This window comes from Colias croceus, chromosome 1 (assembly GCF_905220415.1).
Source record: "Colias croceus chromosome 1, ilColCroc2.1".
NCBI lineage: Eukaryota > Metazoa > Arthropoda > Insecta > Lepidoptera > Pieridae > Colias > Colias croceus.
The window spans coordinates 2873834-2896495 of NC_059537.1; the positions used below are offsets into that span (position 1 = coordinate 2873834).

A 22662-nucleotide genomic window follows, 5' to 3' on the forward strand; every position below is an offset into this window, starting at 1 on the left:
TCTCGCATGGTCAGTTATACGTTGCTCTTTCCCGTGTTAGCAGTTCTAGAAATCTTTATGTTCACGTGCCGGACGGGTCAACTTTCAATATAGTTTACCCGGAAGCTTTGCGCTAAAGTATTTTGATTCTATAGGTCCTTAAGCCTCATGTGAACCTGATGTAAATAATATTACCAATACATTTTAAATTAATAATACACAAGGAGTTACACGCTGACGTAGTCGCGGGCACAGCTATCTATACTTTTCTGCCGGAAGTCACTATTCCACGCGGACGAAGTCGCGGGCAAAAGCTAGTATGTAATAAGTGCCTACATAATATTTCGTGGATATCTCATTATTAAGTACAGTATTATCCACTTATGTAATGTGAATAATGATATTGAGGTCAAAATAAAAAGTAAGCAGTATCAAGATCGTTCAGTCCATTTTCCCTAGGGTTGCACACTCAAAATTTTGATTTCCCTATTTGCCATCAGATTCTGGTTTACCTATATATACTTATATGAATGGTGTTCTCATATAAGAAAACAATTATTATTGTTCAAAACTCATAAGCTGCTTGTTTTAAATATGTAGATGGGTAGAAGTTGTGTATCTTTTTGTCATTTAAATATGTAGTACATAAATAAGTCGAATGATAGTAAAGTAAGTAGGAAAGATTTTACACTTATTTGTTTGTTTATTTTTACCAGATAAAATTCCTGAGTGAGATATAGGCTATATTTATTTTTGTTCTCATCAACCTAGGATACCAGCTAGTAGTAAATAGTAATTAAAATATAAATGCTTCTTCAATTGTTTTCTCATTTTATTTGTCGTTTGTTGCAGAGGTGCGGCGGGCGCGGCGACACAATGGACGACGGTGGCAGCAACAAGCAAAGACAGGCAACACGAGTGTTCAAGAAGAGCTCGCCAAATGGAAAGGTATTACTTACTCACATATAATAAAAATATGAAGAAAACAAATATAACGTTCTGGTACAATTAGACGTGTCCCGAGTCTCTTTTGAGGTATGGGACACCCGACACATATAGTATTCTATTGCGCAATCCATTTTTACACGGACAAATAGGTGATCAGTTTTCTTCTTATTCTTGCAAGATCGAAGTAGACTGACAAAATAATAAGATAAAGTATGGACAAAAAGAATGTGTTCTTTATGACCTTATTTTTCAAAAAATAATTTACTATATGCAACTTTACAGAAATACGTCGAATCACGCGTGGTAAGGATAAGAAAGAGATGGCCCGTAACGGAAAAATGTCACGCGTAACGAAAAAATGTTACCTACACTAAATTTTTTCCAACCCCGATAAAGAAGTTTCACTTCAATAATTAAAATTGCATAAAGTAATTAATTAACAGCTTCAACACGTGAATCATGTTAATATATTCGTTTTTTTACCGGCGTTTCTCATTAATGTGGTATTGAACTTGAATCAACTATCATATGATTATTCCCTTATATTCGGAACGAAAAAATCATTCATTTATATTAGGTTTTAACCCCAAAGTGGTGATTAAGAACAATTTAAATAAAGTTATAAATTAAAAGGTCCAACCAATTATAGCAATTTCATTAAAATAATTTGCGAATTATTCGATGAAAATGCAAACATAGTTAATTGTGTGGGAAACGTGACATTCCCGCGTGATTATTTAGTTATTTACATTTCGTAATGATTTGTCTAACCGTTTGTTTGTATGTAAATGGTAAATACTCTCTTGTTGTACAATTTAGCTCTTAGTTACGGTGATCAAAAGCGCATGTCATGTTTTTTTGTGAGTGATCTCTTCACGGGCGTGCAATTTGTCGTGACGGATAAATGCATTAGGTATACAGTATAGTTGAGCACGATTATCGGAGTTATGTAAGTGTGAGAAATATAAGTATATTACCTACAGTAATTTTATCGATATATAAAATACTAGTTATATTGAATTTATACGACGATTATAGGACGATTATATATATTGAATGTACTGTGGAGCAAAAGTACCACAAGTAACCACAGGCCGCGCCACAGAATATTATTTTTTTGCGAACAGAAGAATTATGGACACTGTTAAGCTAATTGATAAAAAAACTTAATTAATAAATTAATGTTTACTATTGTTTTTGTTACCATACAAAGTAGAATGGTCTAATCGATTTTAAAACTCTATTCAATGAATGGATATTCATACAGGATTGAAACTCAATATCCTGAAACACTGAGCCCGTTAAAATATATTTCACATGAATTTAAATAAAATTTCATATGAATCCTAAACGAGAGAAATATTTAAATTTGATTTTTGAACCGTGACTCGTGAACTCATAATATTTTTCATTTTTTTATTGCACTGCAGCTGTAAGCGGTTAAAAATTGGCCGCGATGCAGAATTTAAAAAATAAATATTTTCGTCGCAAACCAAATTCTTGTAGAGCAATTCTATTAACGATTTATCGTATTTGCTTCTAAAAGTTGCTTGAATAAAAACTTATTTAAGTTTGAACTTGAAACTCAACGTCTTCGAGATTCTTTCTACATTCTAGTGATTTTAAACATCTCCTATACTTAACATTTTTTAAGAAATATGAATCCTCAATATTTTTATCACATTCAATTCTTAACTTTTTAATTTAGCACAGATTAAATTACACACACCATTAGCCGCCGATTTATAAAATTTTATCTCAATACTAAATTTTAAGCACGTCTAGGACTAAAAGCTTGCCAGGCGTGCCTTTTAGGTCACGGCAATTTGGTCTAGAATCTAGATTATTATATAACTGCGATCAAATTGTGCACACCATATCGCACGACTTATCGGAGTTATCTTGAACTGGATAGGAATTTAAATTCTTTAGCTTAGCCAATTAGCTATGTTATATGGCTTTAAATACGATTCGGATTATTTTCACCAATGTACGCACTCGATATTGACGCGTGAGCGTAGCACCGAGGGGTCCTGGGTTCGATTCCCGGTGGAGACGAAGAAAAAAAAATGTCTGGTAGGACACAGAAGGCTGATCACCTACTTGTCCCTAAAGAAAATTGATCAGTGAAACAGACGTATAATGCATATATATGCCCCTTACCCCACTAGGGGACATGGGACTTCACTTTACGCACTAGATATGATGTTAAAGTATGGCTTTGTTTATATTTATGTTGTAATTGTGTGTAAATGTTTTGTGCTAATTCGGATAAATATAGGTTATCTGTTTAAGGATAAATTTCCTTACTTTCATTAGTTAAGATATACTCTTTACCTAGGTACCTATTTAGAATGCTTTTCCATTTTGGCGTATACCGCTGTATGGTTAAATTCAATGTTATTACACAATATACAGATACTTACATACAGTAAGGAAACTTCATACAAAATGTTCGAAATGGCTCCCCCCCCATAAAGCGTGTTTTCGAGGGTATTGAGGGGGATCGATAGTAGCGGGTGACACATCCACAGATTTTGAATATAGTATGGAAAAAAGTTTAAAGTGATGTCATTTCACATTAAATAAATATCGATTGTTTCAGTTTGTAGCCCTTTCAATAAATATATATCTGTATCGTATCTGACTACAAGTTAAAAAGAGACTATTTTTTAATTTCTATAGATATGGCAGTATGAGTTTTAAATTATGTTGACATATTTTCTACCAAAATGATAGCTACAAATAGTACCTATTAGGAGTCCAGTCTGTTTAAAGACCGCATCTATTTTTTACGCAATCTAGAAGAGCACGAAAATCTAAAAAATGGAAACCTTAAAAAATCTTGTTTAAATTTATGTGCATAATTACGTAAATATTAGGGAAGAAAAAGATAGATATTATAATAATTATTGTATTTTTATCGATACGTGACTTTACCACTTTGTCAAGCACTAAGCCTGTCAAACTATTTTCTTTTTCATCCTAAAACAAAAAGGTTATATAAAAGGAGGTTCTATGTTCGTATAATAATAATTTTAATTTATTTTTGCATATTTTGTGTTTTTTAATTTAATTTAATTTATCGTTTTAAAAATAATTTAGTAGGTATACCTACATACAAGTATTGTTAATTCTGGTTTAAAATAATTATTGAATACTTATATGTATCATACAAATATCAAGCATTATAAATAATTTAGGTAGGTACCTACATTAAAATAGCCTTCGGCGTCCAAAAAAGACAAGATTTCGAAATATAGCACTGAAAAAAACGTACCTATTTACTTTTACAAGGTATATATTTTATTGCGATTGTTTCTTCTTGTAAATTCATATTTAGGCTACACCATTTTTTAATTTTAACGGGTTTTAATCTCAAAATTACCACAAAGTCAACTGTGAAAAAAAGCAAACAGACAGGCCGAATTGATAACCTCCTCCATTTTTGAAGTCGGTTAAATATAAAAAAGGTAACAGCCCTATAGCTATACGTCATAATTTCATCGCAGGGGCTTAGTTTCCTAACTGTATGTACGTAGTATATATCTGTCAACTGTGAATGAATGAATGAATGAATGAATGAATGAATGAATGAATGAAAAATACTTTATTGTACACCTTATAGAATACATTTTATAAACTTAAAAATATAATATAACAATGTACAGTGGGCGGCCTTATCGCTGGCAGCGATCTCTACCAGGCAACCCAGAAAAGACGAGGAAAATAAATGAGTCAATAACATGGTGGTGCAAAATAAATAAAAAAAGTGCCAGAATAATAAATTTATTATGTATATACTATACCTACATATATGCAGCTTACATTATAATATACATACACAAATAATAAAAAACTGTAAAACTGTGGTTATTATTATCAAAATACTATATACTTAACTATTAGTTATATGTCCATAAGTTAAACATAACCTAAAAATATTGTAACACCTCGCTGAAATAAAAAGTAAACAAAAAGGTATAACCGATTTTAGGTGGGCTGTATCGAATCGAAAGCGGAGTGAAAGATTCAATATACGGTGCACCTCAAAAAATTGTTTTACAGGAATGTGATGCACTCTACTTTTGCTTGCATGAGAAAGGGAAATAAAACGCTTTCCATGTGTTTTTTTATACAACCGCCGCTGTGAGTGCAGACGGCCATGTTTTTAATTCAATATTTTTAATCGATAACATTCTTAGGGGCTGTCCATTAATCACGTGAGGCTCGAAAGGGGGGGAGGGGTCCATCAAAACATCACGAAATATCACAAGGGGGAGGGGGGGTAAAGTAATATATCACGTGTATTTATTTTTCGACAAGCGCACGATACTCAACCGAAAAGCGGCGTTACATGTATTTATTTTTAGTCAAACGCGTACAACTTTTTCGCATATCTTTCATTATTTTTATGTCATTCAAAAACAAACTGCAATCTTTCTGTCTACCTCTGAACGTTTATTATAGTAGGTAGTCTTTAATTTACTATAATAAAATTAGATGATATTTATAACAGTATTTTTTTATAAATAAAAAATTTGATTCTTTGCAGGTACGAAAAAATACACGTGATATAGGGGGGAGGGGTAGTCTTAAACCTCACCACGTATCACCAAGGGGGAGGGGGTGTCAAAAAATACCAAAAAAAACATCACGTGATTAATGGATGGCCCCTTACGAAGAAATCGTAGACTGTAAATATAACATTTTCAAAGATAGGGTCAATTATAAGATTAAAATGTCTCTACAAAACTCGATAAATCAAATAAGAGGAAGATATTTAATCGCAGACAAAAACCACTGATCAATGCTAGTTAATTCTATAAATTAATTATTTGTAAGCTATTAATTTAATAAATTGAATCTTCTTTGATGGATGGGTCGAAAAGTAAACACACCTTATCTTACCCTGAAATTTTAGCAAACTAATTTTCAATGCAAACATAAGCGGGTGGGTTAGGTAAAGAATGAAAGCGGTATTCATTAATTAATTTTCTTTTTCAGATAACAGTGTATTTAGGCAAACGAGATTTCGTAGACCACATCACACACGTAGACCCGATTGGTATGTGTCATAAAATATTTTATTACCAAATTATATCTACAACTTTACATTCGAAATATAATTTAGCAACCTCACACCAAAGCTAAAAGGTCAATTATCAACCAATCCTCTTCCAGATGGCGTGGTACTCATCGACCCAGAGTACGTCAAAGACAGAAAAGTCTTCGGCCATGTACTCGCCGCGTTTCGATATGGGCGGGAAGACTTGGACGTGCTGGGTCTGACCTTCCGAAAGGATCTGTACCTTGCGGCAGAACAGGTGAGGGACTGTTTTTAATACAATTAGATATGTATGGATATATGTAAATCTTCTGCTTGATAGGATGATTAAAGGTAAATTTTTGCTCGGGTCGTGGGAGGGCTTTATTTCATCGTGTTTCGGTAAAGGTTAGAAATTTTTGATATTGTTTTAAATACTCGTAGATCATCAATCAGCGGCAGCGTGTCAAACCGAGTTCAAGCGAAGAGAACTGGCGAGCAGCAGCCGTGTGTATATTTACACGAACCATTTCGAGCCACTTTTCACCCCCTTTACCTTATAACTCGAAAACTATTTAAGTTAAATAAACCAAATTTTGTACATATCAAGAGGACCTCAAGATAAACAAGAACCTTAAATGTCATAAATACAGATTAAACAGTTGCGTAGATATTAATCCCACCAAAAACATAAATGTAAAAATTGGAGCCGAGTTCAATCGTTGACTTAATTTGCCAAAAAAAGAAATGAGATCTAAATGTGTGCCAAGTTCTGCAGACAGTCCAGAAATTTATTTACAAAGATGTGTTAAGTTCTTAGGTTGACTGAAAACTCAATTGTTTTATTTTCTCTTAGAGAACAATGTTTATTCCAAAATATAACTTTTTTAATTTGAATAATATAATTATTTTCACAAAGCAAACAACTAATGACCTATTGAACCCCATAATATGATGAGGCTAGTTTTACATACTGTTTATATTTTGTGAGGTTCTAAAAACTAGCCTCATCAAATGTTTAGCTCAGTTTAGTAATAAATTTTACTTACAGTTCTTTTAATTATTTATGGTAGTCTGTGTTTACTCAATAATTTAAGATAAGTAGTAACTACTATGCAGTCACTATTCCACGCGGACGAAGTCGCGGGCACAGCTAGTATAAAATAATACTAAACAAACCATACAGAGAAACCGCAAGAAAAAATAAAAAAAAATCGTATAAGTATAAAAAGTATTATATTCATAAAGTAAATCAAATTTGCAGAGTAATTTTCTGTACAAAAAGAAATGATATCCCACCAAAACCATAAATTTTTTTTCGGCGGTAGGTGGAAAAAAAATGAACACGTGTTTTAAATTGCTCCCAAATTTATTTTCAAAAATTTTTAATAACTCAATACAAACTATGCTTCAAAGTCTTTAAAATACTCACCTGTACAGTCTCCTTCATAACTACTTTTAAAGAGCTCTTATACAATATAATCACAACCACATATAAACTTCACTTCACCTCTAATTGACATTATGGAGTCTATCAAACAATCTGTTGCTCAAATGTCTGAGACATTTAATAAACGTATGATGGAGTTCCAAAATGACCTGCAAAAGACCAGCAGTACGTCATCCTTAGCTAGTCCTCCCTCTAGATTAGCTTCAGATTTCACAGCCTTCCGTGCGTTCGTTGTCACCTCGCTCCAATGTCTGCAGGCACAAGTTGATGCTTTAACGCAACTACATGACAGCCTAGAGATGAAATACAGGCGTAAAATTCTTTTGGTGCACGGAATACCTGAAGGCAAGGACGAAAACCCAACCTCTGTGGCTATTGATGCAATATCCAAACGCATAAATACTTCCCAACTGTCCGGGTAATGACATCAGCCGCTGTCATCGAATGGGCTCAATCAAGGACGGCAAACCAAGACCTGTTCTTATTAAATTTCGGGAACTCCACATGAAACAACAGATCTGGTCCTCCAAAACAAAGTTTAAGGGTTCAGGAATTACACTATCCGAATTCTTTACCAAGAGTCGGCATGAGATCTTCATGGCTGCCAGGAATCAGTTTGGAGTGTCCAAGTGTTGGACCAGGAATGGCAGGATCTTTGTTATGGCTGCTGACGGAGTCCGCCACCGTGTTGATACTATTGGTGACCTCAAGAACATCCCTACTACTGCGGAAGACAACAAAAAGGCTCATCCAAGTGCTTCAACATCCTCTGGCGAACCTTATAAACACGTCAGGGGTGTATCTCGCTCTAGAAGACCAACAAGAGCTAAGTGATAGTCATTGTTTCACGGTTTTATTCTATACTTTCACTCTGTTTAAATTTTCTTTTCCCTCTGTCTATTTTATTCATAAGTTATTAACTATTTCCCTGAACTTATTACTTTTATTTGCCTCCTTCCAGTCTGTATTCTCTTATAAGTATTACATCCTATAAGTACTTAATTTATATAAGAGGTATTTACAAATAAGTTTTAAATGCAAATTGCAAGGTATTTATTTTGTCTACATATTTGACTTTGGACTGGACTGTCACCTGTTAGTTTGTTTTTTACGTCACCTGTCAGATGTCACCTAATTGTCAATCGTTGTCATTGCCATATGTTATTTGTACAATAGACTAAATTTTAATTCTATTTCTAATTTTAACGGTACATACTGATTTAAATTAGTTTAGTTATAGTTAATTTTAAGTTATGCTTATTTTTCTTTTGTTTTTAAAATGCATGCTCTAATTTGTTTTAATTGTTAAGGTGGGTATAAGATAACGAAGCGTTTACTTATTGTAAACAAAATAATATTTGCTTATTTTATTTTATTATTATTATTATCTAATATATTTTATTATACCATATTATTTATTTATTATTTTCATATATATTTTACTTATTTATTGTTATTTTAATGTCAATCGATATAAATTTGAATGATTATTCCGGTCTGTTTTCACACTGGTCCGATTCGTCTCTCAGTAGCGATGATAGTTTTCACAGTGCTGTTTCCCCTCCTCTTGATGCTACTCTTGATTCCTTCTTCAATAACGTCCCTAAAAATTTCAATACCATCCACATTAATGCCCAAAGTATTCCGGCACATTATCCCGACATGCTTTCATCGTTTATATCAAGTAATATCCATGCCATCCTTGTATCAGAATCCTGGCTCAAGCTGTGTCATTCCTCCTCAGCTTATTCTCTCCCCGGCTTTCACCTTATACGCAACGATCGTGTTGGCAAGGGTGGTGGTGGAGTAGCTATCTACCTTCGCTCTCACATTCCCTATAAATTAATTTGCTCTTCCTCTCAACCTCCCTCTACCTCTTCCACCGAACATCTCCTTATTGAAGTCCTCTTGCCGCAGGCCAAAATCCTTCTTGGTGTTTTTTACTGTCCTTCACTCTCCATAGATTACTTTTCCTCCTTTGAAACCCTTGTAGATAACCTCTCTCCCCAATACGAGCATTTAATTTTTATGGGTGATTTCAACACTTGTCTGCTTAAAGGTGATAGCCGTAGTAATAAGCTGCTTTCCATCCTGAATTCTTATAATCTCCATGCCCTTTCCTTAAATCCAACTCATTACTTCCCAGGCTGCAATCCTTCACTACTTGACCTAATGATAGTCTCCTTACCCAATTTCATTTCCAAGCACGGTCAGTGTTCAGCCGATGCTTTCTCCTATCATGACCTCATTTACCTCTCCTACAAGCTCCATTCTCCGAAACTCAAACCATCTACCATTTTGCTGCGTAATTTTGGGGGAATCGACTTGAATTTGCTTCGCTGTGATGCGCAAAACATTAGTTGGCAAGAGGTGTTCGATGCGCAGATGAGAAAGTCTCCTTACTAAATACATTTGTTTTAAACCTATACGACAAATTCGCACCACTCCGACCCGTCAAAAAGAAACACACACCGGCACCTTGGCTTACTCCGGAATTAAAATCTCTTTCCTTAAAAAGAAACCGTGCCAAGTCTAAGTTGATAACTGCACAGACGGATGAAGCGCGGGCAAAGTATAATAGGATACGTAATCGTTGCAACGTATTGTGCAGAGACGCTCAGCGACGCCATATCCACAGTTCCCTTGAGAGCGGTGACTCAGCCACTAATTGGAAATTTCTGAAAAGCTTGGGGATTGGTAAAGAATCGAATGCTCTCCCTAATACTATTGATATTGGCCAACTTAATATGCACTTTACGTCATCCTCCTCGCTCGACTCCAATATGAAGCACCGTACTCTCAATATTCTCTCCTCTTTTCCTACCCCTTCTTATCCTCCTTTCCTTTTCAAGCAAGTTTCCGAACGGGATGTTAACAAACATATATTGTCCATCTCATCAAATGCTGTTGGCTGTGACCTTGTTAGTCGTACTATGATCATTCCCATCCTCGATATCATCATCCCCTCCATTACTCACATTCTCAATTTCTCTATGTCCACTGGTGTATTTCCTACTGTTTGGAAAGATGCACAAGTCATCCCTCTTCCCAAAAAACCTAATCCAAATTCCTTTTCAGATTACCGTCCAATTTCCATTTTACCTTTCCTATCCAAAGTCCTTGAACGTGTAATACATCATCAACTTACCTCCTTCCTGAATAAAAATAATATCCTTAGTGATTTTCAATCCGGATTCCGTCCCGGTCATAGTACGACTACAGCTCTGGTCAAGGTCACTGACGATATTCGTGCTGGGATGGACAATAAGCAGCTCACAGTACTTACTCTATTAGATTTCAGCAACGCTTTTACCACTGTAGACTTTGACGTACTGCTGGGTCTGCTGCGTGTACTTAACATTTCTCCTTCGGTAATTGACTGGTTCCATTCCTACCTGCACGGCCGGAGGCAGCGTGTCTTGGTGGATACTAAGTACTCATCTTGGTGTGCGGTCTCTGCCGGTGTTCTTCAGGGCGGCGTTTTGTCTCCTCTCCTCTTCTCCATCTTCATTAACTCCTTATGTTCCCGGCTGACGTCTCTGTACCATATGTATGCTGACGACCTACAGATATATACTCAGTCCACCCTAGCTGACTTACCTAAGGCAATACATTCTACTAATTTCGAACTTTCTAATATAACTAACTGGTGTAACGAATTTGGTCTGAAAATCAACCCAGCTAAAAGCAATGTTATCATAGTTGGTAGTCCTTACCTAATTTCGGAAATTGACTGGGGTATTTTGCCAAACATTAAAATTGGTGACGTTGCTTTGCCTTACAAAACGGTAGTCAGAAACTTAGGTGTGTTGTTCGACCAAACTTTATCCTGGTCTTTCCATATCCAGGAATTAAGCCGTAGGATATATGCTGCTTCTGCTACGCTCCGGCGGCTTCGTAATTTCTTGCCTATTCCTACTAAAATTACGCTAGCGCAATCCCTTCTCCTTCCTATACTTGATTACGCTGATGCATGTTTTCCTGACTTAACAGCTGAGCATCTTGAAAAACTTGAGCGTCTTCAAAATTTCTGTATTAGATTTATTTTCGGCCTTCGAAAATATGACCATGTCTAGACACGCGGCAGCGTGTCAAGCCGAGTTCAAGCGAAGAGAACTGGCGAGCAGCAGCCGTGTGTATATTTACACGAACCATTTCGAGCCACTTTTCACCCCCTTATAACTCAAAAACTATTTGAGTTAAATAAACCAAAGGAGAATGCCCATTTTTGGTACTGGTTTTTCTCATGCATCAAGACAACAATATATTAAAAATAATCTCGGCAATTTAGAGGCCTTCTTACCATCGGAAAATATATTTTGTACAGGGAATGTTTTGTAAAATCTAATAAGACATGTAATTGTTTAGATCCGTTAATTTAGTGTCCATTACCGTTTACATTTTTGGTACAGGTTTTTTCTCATGCATCAAGATAAAAATACTATTAAAAAAAATCTCGGCAATTTAGAGGCCTTCTTACTATCGGAAAAAATATTTTGACCAGGAAATATTTTGTAAAATCTAATAAGACATGTAATTGTTTAGATCCGTTACCATAGATTTAGTATCCATTACTGGTTACCACGGTAACCAAGCGGTAACTACTATGACATTTACTATGGTAAATAGCTAATATTGTTTTCATTGAATTATAAAAAAATCAATTAACATAAAATCACTCTGTAAGGTATTGTTTATACACTGTAGGTTGTTTTAACATATATATAGTGAAGTAAAATAATATAAATATATATATAAAAAAAATATTATTATGACATAGCTTGTAAGATAGCTTGGAAGGTAACCAGTTTCTTATTTGTTTCTTTCTTCGAATATGTAGTGAAAAAATGATTCAAACAACAACAACAATATTATGTAAACCGAATAAAAACTCTATTGGCATTTTTTAAATATATATTTAGGTTTTCTTGAAATCCGTCCCGGAAGATTTCTGGTGCCTACCTACACTAGCCGATGAACACATAGACTTTGTCTGAAAGCATAAGCTCTACGCATAGATTTAATATTATGTTAAACGAAAAATAGCCTTCAGACGATAAAATACTACCTAAATCACACATAAACCTAACTAAATCGGGTTTATTTAAGTTTTGAGGTTAATTCACATTTTTCTCAATATCTTGAAAACCCCTGTTTTTATCACAAAAAAATGTATTGGTAAAAATCTTTTGAATATCGAAGAACCCTCCAAAACCACTCTGGCATTGACGCAACATTAAACTGTGGTCCATACTTTCATGGGCATTCTCCTTTGGTACATATCAAGAGGACCTCAAGATAAACAAGAACCTTAAATTTCATAAATACAGATTAAACAGTTGCGTAGATATTAATATCCAAAAATCGCAATTTTTAAGACTGACTGACTTATAGACATATACAAAACCTAACCCACTTCCAGATGACCTACAAAGTTCAAATTTTGTGATCAGTTAAGTAATAGTGACTGTACAAAGGAAAAAATCAGAAAATACTGAATTTATTTGTATTTAATTTTTTTTTCAATGACATTAATTTTGTTTGTATGGAAAAATGGAAAAGTTTAAAAAAATATAAAATAGTATATTCACCTTACTAGTCTTAAAAAATAGCTCAAAACTAATCAGTGGCCGAAAAAAATTTTGAAATCCATCAATAAATGACTGAGATATAGATTATTGAAGTTTACATATTTTAGGACGAAACATCTGTAGATTCGAAGCGCTCTGACATCACACTCACTCGCGCTAGTATCGCTAGGGTGGATTACTTCGATTGCATGATTTCTTTATTCAAAACTGTTATTAAACGTAAAATAAAAGAAAATTGTAATAAAAATATTGCTCATACAGTTAAAAATAATATATAATTTTACATATTCACATTTATTTATTCTTTATTTATGAGTGTTTAGTTTAGTTTTAATTTCAGAGTAAATAAATAAATAAATAAAATCTTTATTTTGCTTTAAACATGGTATTCAATGGTGATACAATTATATTAATAAAGCACAAACATGTTCAGCCAATACAAGCATGCAAAAATAATTACCATAAATGGTGTAATGGAAGAAGGCTTCGTCGAAGGTCGAAATGATTTAATTTGCGTAATATTAATATGCGTGAAACATCTTTAGGCGCGTTTAGAGTAAAATTTTAAGATCGCGTCATGGCAATACCGTAACGTCATGGAGTAAGGCGACGATTCTTCTACAACGATCTTTGCATCTTGGTAATAGTGTGTGTACAAATTCACGCTGGATGTTTGGAAAATCATAATCTTTTAAACAGAAAACGAGTTTAAAAAATTGCAGATAATGACGGGGCAATGTGCGCTGACATTCATAACATATTATAAGGAAATATAGAAAACTAGCGGTCCGCCCCGGCTACGCCCGTGGTACATATTTCGCAATAAAAAGTAGCCTATGTCCTTTCTCGGGTATCAAAATATCTCCATACCAAATTTCATGCAAATTGGTTCAGTAGTTTAGGCGTGATTGAGTAACAGACAGACAGACAGAGTTACTTTCGCATTTATAATATTAGTAAGGATAATACTAAACAAACCATACAGAGAAACCGCAAGAAAAAATAAAAAAATCGTACCTATATTATAAAAAGTATTATATTCATAAAGTAAATCAAATTTGCAGAGTAATTTTCTGTACAAAAAGTAATGATATCCCACCAAAAACATAAATGTAAAATTTGGAGCCGAGTTCAATCGTTGACTTAATTTGCCAAAAAAAGAAATGAGATCTAAATGTGTGCCAAGTTCTGCAGACAGTCCAGAAAAGACGATGGGAAGAAATGTCCCCACCATCCAACAGATTTGAAATAAGTGTCATTTGAAGCATCTAGTAGGATAGATATTTTTTTATTATGGCGACGTACTTCAAATACGTGGGGTTTAGGTTTAATGATACATTGTTGTTTTATATATATTTTTCCTTTTTAATTACTTACATTGCGCATAAAATAATTATACCTACGCTAATAGCGTAGGTACAGGAAACCGATTTGGGCTTGTCGAGACATGCACAAAGGTCCTGCGTCTCCTACCCCTCCCCCGCCTCCCTCACCCCTCAGGTATCGCCGCACACGCACCGACCCAACAGGTAGTCGCAGTCGTCACTCGTTTGTTATTCGCTACGCTCGTGGTTATCATTATCGGCTTGTTTACGACGCACAACGACCCTTGCTTGTTTACCGGACTGTGAGAATATCTTTGGGATTGACCTTGGCACGTTAAAGGACTTTGATTTTGAGAACATTTTGGCACAATTATGGATACAGGACGCCGATGTGTTATGTGTCCGCGTTCTGTCCTAAGGCAGAGAAGACACATTTTGGAAGATACTTTGCCACAAAGTTCACCAGCGGTGGCTGACTATATTTCTCAAAATGGACTAATAGAGGTTAGTAAATAATGTTATTTTTTTCTTTGTCTAACAGCTATGTCTGCTTACGATGAGTTACAATAATCATTGTAAAAATAATATAACGTAGGGTGTGCATTATATCATCGTCGTAAGAAAGTAGATATTCTGTGTGCACTGCAACCTAGTCCTACGATATCTTTATTTATTGTGATAGGATATTAAATGTATTTTTTTTATTCCAGGTTATTTTCAATAACATCATGGCTGTATGTCACAGATGCTGGCAAAGAGCCAACAATGATGTCAATCGACAAGACCTTCCTGACGAAAATGTTGTTGTCGATGTCAACAGTCCAGCTGAAGGCGCCCAACCAAATGAAATCTTCGTCCCTGAGTATGTAAGAGCTCCTAATTCTTCGCGAACCTGTTTATATAGGCAATGCAGAAATCTAGATCTGAGGCGAATCTCCGCGTCTATAAGACTGTTCGCCATTTGTAACTACAGCTTATATTTTCCACCTAGTACACGACTGTGTCAAGAGCATTTGTCCAATATTATTTGGGACGAATTACTGGATAATGTAAACGTGACGAATTATTTCAACGCTGAGCTTGTTTCGGACATGACAACAATGGTAATTCGCGGCATGAATGCTCCTAGATTAAGGTTTGATTCCGTGACTGGATTGGATGCCCATGAGCTTCATTTTTGGACTGGACTAACTATTGAGCAATTTAATAGTATGCTATTGGAAACACCCAGCTTAGCTGAGAGACACAGACATCCGCGGAGAGTTCTTGGGGCCTATATGACGAAATTAAGGACTGGTGAAAGCAATGAAAGGTTAGCAACATTGTTTGGGATGTCACGTCGAACATTTGAAGACCATTTAAAAATAGCGAGAGAATGTTTGACACAAGATTTCGTTAATAGACATCTTGGTCTAGATCATCTGTCTAGAGAAAATGTTCTAGAAAGAAACTTACTGATTCCTAAAGAGTTTTTTGGTGATGAGCAAAATACTAAAGCTATTTTGATATTAGATGGAACGTACATATATATTGAAAAAAGCTCCAATTTTTTATTTCAGCGCCAATCTTACAGCCATCACAAGTTTCGAAATCTTTTAAAACCTTTTATAATTGTGAGCAGTGATGGCTATATAATAGACGTACTCGGTCCATTCCGGGCTACAACATCTGATGCTACCATTATGCAGTCATTAATGAATGAAGAAAATCCATTGCATTGGTTTTTAAACAGTGGCGATGTTTTTATAGTTGATAGGGGCTTTAGAGACAGCATTGGTGTAATTCAGTCTTGTGGCTATGAAGTCCACATGCCACCTACAAAAGACCGGACCGCTAGTCAACTGACAACAGAACAGGCAAATAAGTCCCGATTGGTTACGATTTGCAGATGGGTTATTGAGGCGGTCAACGGCAAGTTTAAGAATAGGTTCAGGTTGTTGCGTCAAACGTATTTTAATCGTGCATTAAGTCATATGTTCTGTGACTTTAAAATTGCAGCAGCCATAATAAACGCTTATTATCGAGTCGCTGTTGACAACAGATTCGCCGCCGAGATTGTAAATATAATTCATTCTAGAATGAACATGTCCAATCACTTGCATGATTATGTGCATATGAAAAATCTTAACAGACAGAGAGTGCCTTTTGAAGCCATGCAAGCAAATATTCCTAACTTCGAAGACTTCCCACGTTTATCTGAAGATGAAGTGTTTCTTTTCGCGCTAGGGAGCTATCACATTAAGCTTGCCAAGTCTTATTGCGCCGAGCACCTTCGCGATGGCCTTTATAATATAGAATTATACCGTGATAACGAGTTAAACGATTTACCGCGATGCAATATCCTACTAAATAATGTTTGGCTAGTCAGAGTACGGATTCAGTCGCGCCATGTCCGTTCCCGTATTTATTATAGTTATATTTTAATAGACCGGGATTTGACTGACAGACGTGCTATTGCTCATTGGTACTGCACTTGCCTTACAGGCAATCGCACTGCGGGAAGTTGTGCGCACATAATATCCATTGTATGGTACATGGGCTTAGGGCGTCATATTGACTTTAATGCACCAGCACAAATGCTTGATAATATTGTAATAGACGACTTAATGTAATTATGAGTACAGTCAAGAGCACATCAAGCTTGACACTTTAGACTTAAATATAAATCAGAGCTTAACTTAAGCTAGTAGTGTGTCCGACATGCTTTTGGCTGTAATAATGAGTTAAAAGTTACCTATATTATTTAAGCACTATTATTACTACTCAGTTTGAGAACCAAGTATTTTTTTATATAGAATCGTCCTTGTTTGTGTGAAATAAGCATATTTGTTTGTGAAAAACATAATTTTGGTTTAAAAATAAATACATTTTTACCGATAAGTTTTTTTTTAATTATAAATAAACCCAATAGTTTTTGCTACTAAAACAGGTACTTTATCCTTTTTTGGGTCGCAATGAACAAATTGACACGTGTCCCATGACTGTTGTAGGGTGGGGACGGGGTCCATACAAAATCCCCCATGGTCCTTTATTTACAAAGATGTATTAAGTTCTTAGGTTGACTGAAAACTCAATTGTTTTATTTTCCCTTAGAGAACAATGTTTATTCCAAAATATAACTTTTTAAATTTGAATAATATAATTATTTTCACAAAGCAAACAACTAATGACCTATTGAACCCCATAATTTGATGAGGCTAGTTTTACATACTGTTTATATTTTGTGAGGTTCTAAAAACTAGCCTCATCTAATTATGGGGTTCAATAGGTCATTAGTTGTTTGCTTTGTGAAAATAATTATATTATTCAAATTAAAAAAGTTATATTTTGGAATAAACATTGTTCTCTAAGGGAAAATAAAACAATTGAGTTTTCAGTCAACCTAAGAACTTAATACATCTTTGTAAATAAATTTCTGGACTGTCTGCAGAACTTGGCACACATGATCTCATTTCTTTTTTTGGCAAATTAAGTCAACGATTGAACTCGGCTCCAAATTTTACATTTATGTTTTTGGTGGGATTTCTTCTTTCAGGAAAAAGCTCAATTGGCTCCCTATCCGACTTCGCCGGGATCTACACTATTTGCAACTACTGTTCCGCATCCTTTTTAATCCCTCCGCTCCCTCCTACCTCAAGTCCAATTTTTCCTTCTTGCACAATGAAAGCTATTCACTTCGCTCTGAGGACAGACTTATCTTGCGTGTTCCATGCCGACGCACAAATTTCAATGGCAAGTCATTCGCAGCAATTTCCGTGAATTTATGGAATTCTCTGCCATTAAACATTCGACAAGCCCAGACCGCTTCGGGGTTTAAAAATCTTGTGAGACAACATTTTCTCTCCGCTGTTGATCCGGATCAGTAACATTCTTTTATTATTTTACATGTATGTAGTAGTATATGTGGTATTTATGTATAGATATGCATGGCATCAATATATTTATTTCATTTAATATCGGTGTGTTTCCTTCAGACTATAATATATTATATTTATGTATATATATAATTGGTACACATATGTTATATATATAGATATCTCCACGGGCACTATGTTGATCAAACGTGCCATATAGTTAGTAATTATTTGATCCGTTTTCACTTGTTGATCCGGTTGGTATTTGTGGATCCATTGCCACACCACCGTCCGTATGTGGATCCGAAAGGAGCCACAAGTGTCACCATCAGTAATAATAATAATTACGTGCTTTTTATACAAATCCACCTTTTTTGCGTTTTAGCTCTTGTTGATCCGATTCAAATGAGCCAATCAGAGCCCACCGAGCTCAGCCATTGGTCGCTTGCGGCCTTAGCCATTTGAAGATTTAAAGACATTTATTCCCGTTATAGAAACGTATGTTGCCGTTCCATAATTTGTTCGGATCTTCGGGAGGGCAAGATAGCTAGATCGTCTATTAGGATAGTGGCGATTTGATGTTGAGATTATAATATTTGTATTTATGTTTTTATGTAGCGCTTTGCGGATGAACATACACGTATTATAAAAGTATAATTGTTTTAAATTCATTATTTTAGTGTCGTCGTAGATTTTATTTGTAGAAGTTAAAAAAGGATAGTTAAAGATAGTTTTAATGATTTAATTTTGTAAAATTTGGGGTGGCGCTAATTTATTTTTGTAAGCACTCCCCCATACTTCTATTAAATATATTAGGTGCGGCTTTACTAACGTGTTGTAGATGGTGTGGCGTAATTTATGAGGAATGCAAGAAGTAATATTACGCAGAGATCTAAGAAGTGCTGATAATTTATTTTTAGGTGGTCGATGTGATAATTCCATTTCAGAGAGCTGCCGATTCGCAAATATAGGTTATTTCTCGTGGGTTTTATGTTCTAATACAACACCGTTAATTTAAGTGGAGCGTGTGGTGGAATAATTTTGTTATGAGCTTTGAATTTAGATATATTTATTTCAAAAAAAAACTCAAAACTTTTTAGTAGATTGCATTAAAACCATTTAATTCATTTTGTACTTGCCAAAATAAAACAGACAGGTGTCATCCGCATAAAGTGTTAGGTAACCATTTAGCTTTAAATCTTGTAAATTATTAATATAAATTTAAAAAAAGCAATGGGCCTAGAATCGAACCTTGTGGTATGCCACATGTAATTGGTAAGGGAATGCTATCGTGGTTATCTATTTTAACTATTTGTGATCGATTTTTTAAATATGATTTCAGCATATCTAGTGCTTTACCATTAATGTTAATGGGTGTTAATTTCTTTATTAAATGTTCGTGAGAAACTGTATCGAAGGCCTTTTGTAGGTCAATAAACACTCCCAAAACTATAATTATTGTTTGCGTCAATGTTCTGTTTTATTTTAATAGTTAGGTCCATAGTCGCTGACAGAGAGTTACTTTTTGGCTTAAATCCGTATTGACGCACTGAAATAAAATTAAATTAGTCTAAATATTTTTGTAATCTCGTGTGTAAAATCTTCTCGAATATTTTGACAATACTGGCAAAACCGAATACTCACTTTTATAGATAGGAGTTACCTTCGCTATTTTTAACGAGTCCGGAAAACGTCTTTGACTTATGGCTTGGTTAGAACAGTCGCTTAAGGTATGATTTAATTTTTCTTTGATGCATTTAATTGCTTTTGTAGTAATACCATCAAGACCTGTACTACAGTTTGAATTAAGGTTATTTATAATTATATATTTTTACTGGCTTCGGTAGGTCTGAACTTATTAGTGAGGTAATTTTAAAAATTTCGTAGTTGTCTTGAGATTTCCTCTCCTCTGAGTTATAAGAGTTCGATTCTGGGAAACGAGTAAAAATTACATTTTTTTCGCGGCTCTTTCTGTATTGTAGTTCCTTGATTAAGTTTTAATTTATATGAAGTTGATTTTTAGACGTAAAACCCGATGGGTTGGCTGACTGATTTATTGATTGAAGGTTTAATTCCAGTGATTTTATTTTACTCTCACCCTGGTTTATCTGGGATTCTAATTGAGAAATAGTACTCTTCAATATGTTTTGTTCCGTAATTATCATACATGCTGATGACTTAATTTCATTGATTTGATTCGTATTTTGGCGAATTAAATTCAAGGATTGTTCGTTGGACGATTTAATTTCGGTAATTTGTGTTTTTACCTCAGAAATATTTTCATGAATTTTGTTTACTATTTGTTCATTTGAGCATACATATTTTTCAAGTAATGTACTAATACGGCTCAACTCCGACCGAATATCCTTCATATCATCACTACATCTGCAATCTTGTTCTAGCGGTTGTTTCCGTTTTCTGTAAGTAATTTGAGTATCAGTTGGCATAGAACTCGTAGAAAACGAACTTAGCTTCGATAGATCGGGATGCGATTCACCGGCAGTACCCACTGCACCACTGCTGGTTAAACGTGTTGGCGATCTGCGTACACTCATATTTACTCCGCAATGGATAATTTGTGCAGGAATATGAGTCGTCATTTCATTTGACCTAAATCTAACATTTTAATTATTTTATCAGATTGATATCAGAATCAGGGCAAAGGCGAATGCTACACGTCAATAAATATTATGATAATTATCTCGATATTTACTGATGATTCAAGAGGTAGGTTGTTATTTGTAGGTTGCATACTACTTGAGAATTATCACCGTCACTGTATGACGAAAGGTTCGTCCAAATATCTATCTTTTTAGGGTTCCGTATTTTTAGTTTCACAACGTTTTCTATAAGTTTCAAATGAATTACGGTCGACTTCTTCAACTTCCATAAAACTCAGGAGATTTTTTGCTAGCCTTAATTTCATATCCCCATGTCAATGTCATGCAAGTGCATATAAATGGAACAGATCAACATACGACTTATGATTTGGTATATAAAACGGAGTCAAGAAGTGTTTGAGCATTTCAAAATTTGAACCGTTACTGAGTCGAGTTCGTCTAGTCTAGGCGGATTTAGCAATGTATGGAACATTACCTAACTATAATATGTTTGTGTACGGAGCCAACAAATACTGTAGTGCTTACGAAAAATTAATCTACGTTACTTAATATACAGTTTCGTTTTGTCGGATCAAATAAAGCTGTAATTTTGATAATATAAATGGATCTGATCAACATACGACTTTGGATTTGGTATATAAAACGGAGCCAACAAGTGTTTATGGGTTTCTGAATTTCGGCCGTTACGGAGTCGATTCAGTTCAAGATCTTAGCAATAAAAATGTTGAGTATATCAATTTCTCCATGAATACGTTTGGCAACATCGCCCAAAACTTTGCGCCGTTGCCACTCCGGGCAAGATCTATGCAACCGGAGTCGAGTAATATTGGGGTAAAGGTGGAGTCAGGAATGCACGGCAGTCGGGCTGGATCAACTTAGTGCCCAAGTTGGTATTTATATATATATATATATATATATATCATATATATATAAAGCTACACTACCACTCACTCACTGACTGACTGACATCGGGTTTCTCGGAAACTACGGGGAAAGTTGGGGGGATTTTGACGTGATCGTGTAGAGGTGCTCCCAGTGACCACCGGAAAAATATAGCGATCTCGATCATCTTCGTAAACCAAGTGGACCCCTGGAGGTGCGCAAAAACGGTGATACCTGGAGGGGGGGTGTCTGAACAAAAAATGCTCAGAACTGGTGGCGATTACCAGGGGTGGTGGAAAAATTGGGATTTTCGCGAAAACAAGATGGCCGCCGTACTTTGCCAAAATCGCCGTTTATGAATCCTTACGTCTCAAATTTGGCACACGTGCTCTGTTTGAGCCGGCGAATCGATCGGTGCCCCGTTCGAGTGGCTTCGGGCCCCCGTTTCCAACTTCCATACAACGTAAAATCCAACGGCCCGCGGAAACGGTGCGAGTTGGGTTGGGGGTCCCGGAACTAAAAATGATCACCACCCTGGGACGCTACCAGGGAGCCATAGTGGGATGCTAGATTTTGGAATTTTTCCATTTTTGGCGCAAACATAAAAACGTAAATTTAGACGAGGTGGCGCAATAGAGAAATAAACCAATGACGCATTCATACTTGCCCAGCTCCCAGGATATCCAGAAAAATCCGAAATCTTGAACTTTGTCACAGCCCGCGGAGACGGTCAACGGCCCGCGCAAACGGTAGCAGCTACATCTGGGGTGCTCAAACTAAACTTGTAGAAGACCTCGAGCAATTACCACAGATAGTGAAAAAAATTCAAAATGGCGGAAAAAATGGCCGCCACCATACAAATTCTAAAACGGCCATCGCTGGGCCGATTACGCTGAAACTTGGCACAGCGGCTTCAATCGAGCCGCACATTAAGGTGGCATACTCATAATCGAGTTTCCACCGCT

At 35.4% G+C, this 22662-nt stretch overlaps 2 protein-coding genes across 3 annotated transcripts in view; both read left to right on the plus strand.

Annotated features, from left to right (window-relative positions):
• The window catches only part of LOC123691031 (beta-arrestin-1), a 162651-nt gene that overhangs the window by 117291 nt on the left and 22698 nt on the right, over positions 1 to 22662 (plus strand). For both annotated transcript variants that reach the window (XM_045635224.1, XM_045635215.1), the window contains 3 exons: positions 832 to 927; positions 5935 to 5995; positions 6112 to 6254. In XM_045635224.1, the coding sequence (XP_045491180.1) occupies positions 856 to 927; positions 5935 to 5995; positions 6112 to 6254 (276 nt within the window). In that variant the 5' untranslated portion in view covers positions 832 to 855. The remainder of the gene's footprint in view (positions 1 to 831; positions 928 to 5934; positions 5996 to 6111; positions 6255 to 22662) is intronic.
• LOC123691046 lies at positions 14225 to 17220 on the plus strand. Its single transcript, XM_045635238.1, has 2 exons — positions 14225 to 14844; positions 15051 to 17220. Exons 1-2 carry the CDS (start codon positions 14713 to 14715, stop codon positions 16950 to 16952), a joined length of 2034 nt encoding a protein of 677 aa, XP_045491194.1. The 5' UTR covers positions 14225 to 14712; the 3' UTR covers positions 16953 to 17220.